The following is a 9,162-nucleotide window of genomic DNA, read 5'->3' as shown; positions in this document are numbered from 1 at the left end:
AGGTTTGTCGTTTTTGTTCGAGCGCAGGAAATTTGTTGAGCAATTTTTGAATCCGGAATGGATTTTTTTAAAAACAGTGACAAATGGTCCATGCAGGAGAAGGGCAGGCTATGTTCCGCTATAAATGCACTTAACTGAAGTTACAAGGTTTGTACCAGTCTCGTTTCTCTAGTGTTATTTCTGAACTGCTCCGCAATAGTGGTTTGACTATTCGTAATACAAATTGATCTGGTTTTATGCGTTTGGGTATTCTTGTGGCTTATTAAATCTGATTTGCCGGAACTCACTTTAAGAAAGGCATTGCATACCTTGCAAAAAAGTTCTTCATCACCTGCAGCAGTTTCCTTTTTAATTAGCCAATCACTGAAATCAGCAATCCATGAGGAGCATATCTTTCGCCTATTAGTTTTTGGGACCTGATATATGAATTAAACAGAAAAAGCCTTTACGTGTTTATAGGTCTGCACTTACATCTTCATTTTCGTTCAGCATAACACTCTCCTCTTCACAAGCATGGTTATTACCATCTGCGAGACGAATTTCAATGATTGAACATAAATACATATATGTATTACTGCACTTGTGAATGCGTTGACTTTACTTCAATATAAATAATTTATCGGACAACTTACCAGTTCGAATCAAAAATCTGTCCATTTTTCTTTTTGTTAATTTTTATTTACGCGCTGAGAAGTAGTGATGTGTAATACAACACAGTGCTGTGTTACTGTGCTAACACTCATCGATGTGCCGCACGCACAGGCACACTTTTCGATTAAACGATAGCACAGTAGCACACTTGGCACAGTATGAAAGCACAAACTGGGAAGTGTTTTTAGCACACATGGCACACTCTGCTGTGTTGAGTGTTCTCGCCGCCAATAATCGCAAAACATAAGGAAATAGCAAATTCGAGCGAAGAGTTATGGAGTTTCTTGATCCACTTTCGATAGGTAGCGATAACACAATTGTGCCAACACAGTGTCTTAATACCTCATGGTGTGCGTATGCCACTGTGTCAACACACAAAAAATCGTGCCATTACCCACCTCTACTGAGAACGATTGTGGTGTAGCAAATGGAGAATGAAACCTGGTCTGATATTAGGGGTGCCATATAATTGCTTTTTACAAGTAGTGCCAATATTGTGCTTGAATCCAATGCACTTGGTTGCCACTAGTACACTAACATAAGTATTTTATAATAGGTAATTGAAATTGACCTTGGGGTGAATACTTTAAAAAGCAAAAATAAATAAACAGTAGAAATCGTCAATTTTCGGGAAAAATCGTCAAATCGTTTTTAAGCTCAAAACTCGTTTAAATGACGATAAAATCGTCAATTCGGCAACGCTGGGACGACGATAAGTCGGCCGCCTGTAACGTAGTTGTTGTGTTTGTGACTATTGTCCGTTATCCGTGCTTGTTGGACGACGATGAGCCGACCGCTTGCCGCTTAACGTTCACTAAGTCTTGACGATGCATAAATGCCTTTGGATTGCTAATGGTGTGCTTTTCTTTTATATTTAAAACAGATTGAACACTAAAACTGTTGTGTTGTGTTGTGTGTACGCTGTTTGTATATGTGTCGTTCTATGTATACGTTTATGTACAAGCCACGTGTTCCCGTTTTATAAGCGAATCTAATACACATATGTAACATCACATTGCACCCGGTTTGCTGGCAAATTATTAAAATAAAATTATTTTATTAAAACCCACTACAATTTTGGCGCCCCAACGTTGGGAAAACACTAAGGTGCAACGTGAGCACACAATTTTATGCAATCGAATACACCGGTTCGTCGAAGCGAGCGTATACTCAGTAAAATGGCAATTTCCGCGGAGCAATTCGAGCGGCTGATGCAAGCAGTAATGGCTTCCAACACCAGAACGGGGTCATTCAGTACTTGTACATCACGTTTTTGTGGCGAGCGGAATCCTTCCAAGGTAGAGGAGCTTATTTCGGAAATTTCTACGTCCAAAGCAGTTTAGAAAATCAGCGACGAGGATGCTATAAACGGTATGCCGATGCTCCTGGAGGACGACGCCTCTGAGAGGTGGCGTGGCGTGAAAGGCAATGCTGCAAATTTTTCGGATGTGGTCAATATGGTTCGAGATGCGTTTTCTCCTCCAAAACCAGCATGGCGTATATATGTTGAAATTTGTGAGGGTAGGCAACAGAGAAATGAACCTATCGATAATTTCATCCGGAAAAAGAGAGCTTTGTTCGCACAGCTTCCTAGTCCACCGGTTGAAAAAGACCAAACTGACATGCTGTTCGGTCCGCAGCAATGTTAATACCTTTGAGGATCTTTTGCGTGATGGCCGTGAGGCAGAACAGGTGTTGAGTGAGCGCAGCAAAACATGGAGCATGGCGGCTTCGGAAGCTGAAGATTTACTACGCTGTTCATTCTGCCGCAAGAAGGGTCACGCTGTTGATAAGTGCTTTAAGAAGCAAAAACAGGAGGTAGAAATGAAGAAGAATATCGCTGCTACTGCACTGGCTGTGACGGCTAAGCCGAAGTTGGCGTGCTATGGTTGCAACGCTCCTGGCTATATTCGCGCAAATTGCCCTACGTGCAGTGCGAAAACCAGCAATGCTCCAGCTGGATCTAGGGATGCAAACGATGCATCGATATTTTTGAAACATCGATAATATCGGTTCAAAGTTCGATGTATGCCATCGATGTTTACAATTTCCTAAAATCGCTAAATTGACGATACATCGATGCCAGTTTCAGCGATGTTTTAACATCGACTTTAGTGTGATTCAGACTTGAATCCAACTTTCGATATTAAAAATGCGTACATAATCATTAAAAAAGGATCGGGTTCCCGTTGAAATTTCAACGAAATTGGGGCTTGGATCTTTAGGCTCAGCGAACTTACAAGGAAGGCAAAGGAATGGTAAATAAATACAGGGAAATACATCCATATGTAAGTATTTTTCTAATTGAATTACAGAGAGTATGAATTAAAAAGTATTAAATTTTTCTTTCAATGTGACTACAACCTAACAAATTTGGAAACCATCGATATATCGATGTTTTTCTGGCGATGTATTTTAGCATCGATGTTCATTTGTCCGATGCATCGAAATATCGATGTATCGATGTTACTCCCCAAAATTTGCATCCCTAGCGNTTGTGAGGGTAGGCAACAGAGAAATGAACCTATCGATAATTTCATCCGGAAAAAGAGAGCTTTGTTCGCACAGCTTCCTAGTCCACCGGTTGAAAAAGACCAAACTGACATGCTGTTCGNTATGATACATGCGCAAATACGTGACAAACTAGTCCGCAGCAATGTTAGTACCTTCGAGGATCTTTTGCGTGATGGCCGTGAGGCAGAACAGGTGGTGAGTGAGCGCAGCAAAACATGGAGCATGGCGGCTTCGGAAGCTGAAGATTTACTACGCTGTTCATTCTGCCGCAAGAAGGGTCACGCTGTTGATAAGTGCTTTAAGAAGCAAAAACAGGAGGTAGAAATGAAGAAGAATATCGCTGCTACTGCACTGGCTGTGACGGCTAAGCCGAAGTTGGCGTGCTATGGTTGCAACGCTCCTGGCTATATTCGCGCAAATTGCCCTACGTGCAGTGCGAAAACCAGCAATGCTCCAGCTGGATCTAGGGATGCAAACGATGCATCGATATTTTTGAAACATCGATAATATCGGTTCAAAGTTCGATGTTTGCCATCGATGTTTACAATTTCCTAAAATCGCTAAATTGACGATACATCGATGCCAGTTTCAGCGATGTTTTAACATCGACTTTAGTGTGATTCAGACTTGAATCCAACTTTCGATATTAAAAATGCGTACATAATCATTAAAAAAGGATCGGGTTCCCGTTGAAATTTCAACGAAATTGGGGCTTGGATCTTTAGGCTCAGCGAACTTACAAGGAAGGCAAAGGAATGGTAAATAAATACAGGGAAATACATCCATATGTAAGTATTTTTCTAATTGAATTACAGAGAGTATGAATTAAAAAGTATTAAATTTTTCTTTCAATGTGACTACAACCTAACAAATTTGGAAACATCGGAAACCATCGATATATCGATGTTTTTCTGGCGATGTATTTTAGCATCGATGTTCATTTGTCCGATGCATCGAAATATCGATGTATCGATGTTACTCCCCAAAATTTGCATCCCTAGCGGGATCTGGCTTTGTAAATTTTAACTCTTTGACAGCAGTTGGCATTGGAAGAGATATTCCTATGTCAAACTTTTTGGTGCTCCTGGACAAGCTTATTTCGACACAGGAGCTCGTACAAGCGTCGCCAGCTCAAATTTGAAGCGCATAATGGACTTCCATAGTTGCAAATATGACAATGTAAAATGCTAAGTTACACTGGCAGATGGTAGCAAGTCGCTGCAAGAATGTGTGTCGACAGTATGCAAAATTGTGATCGGAGGAAAATGTCTGAATATAAAATTTATTATTTTGCCAAACGCAACCCAAAATCGTGCATTGCTCGGAGCTGATTTTCTTGAGCAAGTCGGTATAGTGTTGAATATGGGCCAACGGTATTGGTTTTTCGAAAGCACTCCCAATGTCCACTATGACTTTGCCGAAGCATGGCCACTGAAGCACAATTCGGTCGAAAGTGTCAAAGTAGCGAATGTCCATAGGAGGAAACCACCAGAAGTATTGGAAAACGAGCCAAAGCAGTATCAACGCGAAATCTGTATGTCCGACTACTCTCCGCATTCAGTGCATGCCATTTTCCGGGACTCACTGCGCGACAACGACACCACACCTGAGAGGAACTCAAATGGTGGACTGTTCACTGGAGTCACATACAGCGGCAAAGAATCTAATGACGTGGTTACTGCCCGTCTTGGCATGATTGATTTCAAGGTTCTGAAGGATACTGATGGGTTACACCTAAATTTTGAGCAAAAGCTCCAACTCGACAACGTGTTGTACAAGCATGAAGCAGTATTCGGTGAAATTGTTGAACCGACGCCTTATGCTGAGCACCGAATTAATACCGGAAGTAATGCACCTATTTCTTCACCACCGTATCGCCTATCATTTCCAAAAATGCGACAATTGAATTCTGAAGTTGACAAAATGTTGGCAACAGGCATAGTCGAAGAGTGTGAATCAGCATGGACCTCACCGGTTGTAATGGTACCAAAGAAGGATGGTGGCACTCGTGTCTGCGTAGACTACCGTAAGTTAAACGCCATTACCGAACCTGACCGTTACCCTTTGCCCAGAATGGATGATTTGTTGCACGCTGCTAGGAGTACGCAATTTATGACAACCTTGGATTTGCAGAGCGGCTATTACCAAATTAAAGTTTTCGAGGGAGATGTTGATAAAACTTGCTTCACCACTCCCTTTGGATTGTTTCACTTAACCAGGATGCCGTTTGGGTTGCGAAACGCTCCAGCTACCTTCCAGCGGCTTATCGATCGATTCAGAGCAGCAGTACCCGGGATAAACCTACTGGCTTATCTAGATGACTTAATTGTGTGCTCTGCTACATTCGATGAGCATTTGCGTCACCTTGATAAAATTTTTGAACGGCTTGGGAAATTCAAACTGCACGTGAACGACCGTAAATGTCGCTTCTGCTGCTCGGAGGTAAAGTATTTAGGACATTTACTTACTTCCGCCGGAATTTGTGTCGACCCAGAGAAAACCAACGCAATTGCATTGCGTCGCGAGCCAAGGAGCCTTAAAGAATTGATATCCTTCATTCAAACGTGCTCTTGGTACAGAAGGTTCATTAACCAGTATGCCGAAATAGCCAAGCCACTCACTGACTTAACCAAAAAAAACAAGCCATGGATATGGAAGGATCCTCATCGCAATGCCTTTCAAAAACTGAAAAATATGATGATTACGTCGCCAGTACTGAAACAAGCTGAAGATGGATTAGGGTTTATAATCAAAACGGATGCTAGCGCATATGCCATAGGAGCGGTTCTCCTCCAGGGGGAGGGAAACGAGGAACATCCGATTGAGTTCGCAAGCCGTCTCCTAACGAGCGCTGAGAAGAACTATTCGACAACGGAGCGTGAAGCGTTTGCCATTGTGAGGGCCANCGCTGAAAAGAACTATTCGACAACGGAGCGTGAAGCGCTTGCCATTGTGTGGGCCTGCTCTAAATTTAGAGGCTACATCGAAGGAGCTGACGTACTTTTAGTAACCGACCATCAGCCACTGAAATGGCTGCTTAGTGTGAAATCGCCTACTGGACGATTGGCAAGGTGGGCATTACAAATCCAGCAGCATAATTTCAAAATTCAGTTCACACCCGGACGAACAAATTCGGTACCCGATATGTTTTCTCGGCCGCCCTGCGATGATGATGCGCAAAGCGAGAGGATGCAAATAATGGCGTTCCAGATTGACTTTCCCCACAAAAGTGCAGCTGAAGCGAGAGCGGAACAACTTAAAGATCCCTACATCCATGAGATTATACAGTCCCTGGAGGCCGCAGACGAAAATGTCGGTCGTTGGGCTAATCGCGGATATATCATTAACGAAGGCGTTCTATATTGCTATAACAATGATGACATAGAAGACGCCCAGTGTTGTACCAGAACAGGATATGGAAGAAATTTTGAAAGCGTATCACGATGATTCCACCGCCGGTCACAACGGAGCAGAAAGGACCATGGCCAGAATCGCTACCAGATATTTTTGGCCTAGCATGTGGTCAGAAATAACAAAATACGCTAAAATCTGCATTGAATGACAGAGATTTAAAGCGTCGAATATGAAACCTGTTGGGCTGCTGCAAACCACAAGCAGCAAACACCGCTTTGAAGTACTAGCCGTTGATCTCTTCAGTCCGCTGCCAAAAACTAATGAAGGACATCAGTGGATCCTGATAGCTGAGGACGTCGCTACACGTTGGATTGAGCTATTCCCATTGCAAGAGGCTACCGCAGAAGTATGTGCCAAAATCCTGATTAAGGAAATATTTTTGCGATATGGCATACCCCGACGCTTGAAAACGGACAATGGTGTACAATTTGTCTCTGCTATAATGCAAAAAGTCACCTATTGTCTGGGCATACAACGGCAGCTAACACCTGTGTATCATCCGGAAGCTAATCCGGTTGAGCGCAAGAATCGCGACCTAAAAGCTCAGTTGGCGATACTAGTTCAGGGGCAGCATGACATCTGGTCCAGCAAGCTGCCTGTAATACGTTTCTCGATGAATACCGCAAAGTGTCAGACTACTGGGTATACGGCCGCTTTTCTAAGTTTTGGGAGAGAACTTCGCACCCTAGATGACATTCAACACGATTTGAAAGCCATAATTGAAAAGGAGAACTTCATCCTTCAAATATCGAGCTACTTGCACCACCTTCGTAATGTGTTCAAAAATGCACGTGAGACGGAACAACGCGCGCAAGACAAGAATAAGGAACAGCACGACCAGCATAAAAGTCGTAACCTACATTTTGACGTGGGTGTGGAAGTGCTGTCAACACTCATGTGCTGAGCCAAGCATCGAAGGGCATAACTTCTAAGTTTGTGTCTAAAAGAGATGGTCCCTACATTATTACTCGTAAAGTGGGAGCTAGATAACATCAACATGCCACTTGGGACATACCATGCATCGGCCTTGACGTTGTATAAGGGCACTCATGATGACCAAGTCGCTGCACCGGTTTACCCTATAAGGAAACGTGGACGACCCAAGAAGACATCAAGGTGTTGACGTGCCCTCGGGACGAGATTAGCCCGTCAAAGGGGAAGATTGTAACGAGCACCCTAGTTTAGATTTAAGTTATTAGCGACACCTAGTTGCCATACTTTAACTTTCATAACCAATCATGTAAACGAACTCATTCAATTGCAACTCTGAACTTATCCTTTGTATCAATGTTCATTTTTAAAGACTATAAGAAGAAACGCAACATAGACAAGTCATCATTCGGCGATCGAAAGGCAATACGGTAAGATGTAAAGTAGCAGGCTAGAAAAGTACTCCATAGCTTGTTGGACGACGATAAGTCGGCCGCCTGGAACGGAGTGGTTGTTCCAGTAGGTTGCTGCGCTGCTTGTTGGACGACGATAAGTCGGCCGCATGGAGCGTAGCTATTGTGTTTTGTAGTTGACTGCGCTGCTTGTTGGACGACGATAAGTCGGCCGCCTGTAACGTAGTTGTTGTTTTTGTCACTATTGTCCGTTATCCGTGCTTGTTGGACGGCGATGAGCCGACCGCTTGCCGCTTAACGTTCACTAAGTCTTGACGATGCATAAATGCCTTTGGATTGCTAATGGTGTGCTTTTCTTTTATATTTAAAACAGATTGAACACTAAAACTGTTGTGTTGTGTTGTGTGTACGCTGTGTGTATATGCATATATGTATGTATACGTTTATGTACAAGCCACGTGTTCCCGTTTTATAAGCGAATCTAATACACATATGTACCATCGCATTGCACCCCGTTTGCTGGCAAATTATTAAAATAAAATTATTTTATTAAAACCCACTACAAATGTAATTTAATGGGCTATACCTGATTGAAACAGTGCGCAAAACACACCAAGCAATCGATATACTCAGGACACTATTGGCCAAATATAGAAAAACTGCGTTTTTAGTTTAAAAATTTTTTTTATTAGAACTTTATAATTTCGAAGATATGATCAATTCTGAATTTTTTTAAAATTCAGTGCAATGTAGAATACAAATGGGTACCAAATGAAACAGTATATTCTGTAGGATTTAAAAAAATTTAAATTTTTGTGTTCACAAGGACGAACAGGTATTGAAATGCCCTTTTAATCAATTTTATTTTTTTAAGCTAATAAAGTCAGAAGGACTATATTCCGGGACGTTGTCGACTCTATATTAGTCATTAACATATAATTTTTTCAAAATAAATATTGCAAGAATTATGGATATTCAAGGATAAACTTTTTAAGGACATTTTCAATACCTTATGCACCAAAAAATTAAATCTGTTATTTCCCTACAGAACTTTCTCTTTAATTTGATAGCGTCCCATGATAACATCAACATGCCACTTGGGACATACCATCCATCGGCCTTGACGTTGTAACGGGTGATTTTTTTGAGGTTAGGATTTTCATGCATTAGTATTTGACAGATCACGTGGGATTTCAGACATGGTGTCAAAGAGAAAGATGCTCAGTATGCTTTGACATTT

At 41.9% G+C, this 9,162-nt stretch overlaps 1 protein-coding gene across 1 annotated transcript; it reads right to left on the bottom strand.

Moving 5' to 3' along the window:
- Positions 1-140: 140 nt before the first annotated feature.
- LOC108358177 (uncharacterized) lies at positions 141-657 on the bottom strand. Its single transcript, XM_017609351.1, has 3 exons — positions 633-657; positions 472-527; positions 141-416 (listed from the first exon to the last, which is right to left on the bottom strand). Exons 1-3 carry the CDS (start codon positions 655-657, stop codon positions 141-143), a joined length of 357 nt encoding a protein of 118 aa, XP_017464840.1.
- Positions 658-9,162: the final 8,505 nt, after the last annotated feature.

This window comes from Rhagoletis zephyria, unplaced genomic scaffold (assembly GCF_001687245.7).
Source record: "Rhagoletis zephyria isolate East Lansing unplaced genomic scaffold, Rhagoletis_zephyria_1.1 Rzeph_scaffold_00220, whole genome shotgun sequence".
Classification (NCBI taxonomy): Eukaryota; Metazoa; Arthropoda; class Insecta; order Diptera; family Tephritidae; genus Rhagoletis; species Rhagoletis zephyria.
This window is presented reverse-complemented; position numbering and strand designations above follow the sequence as displayed.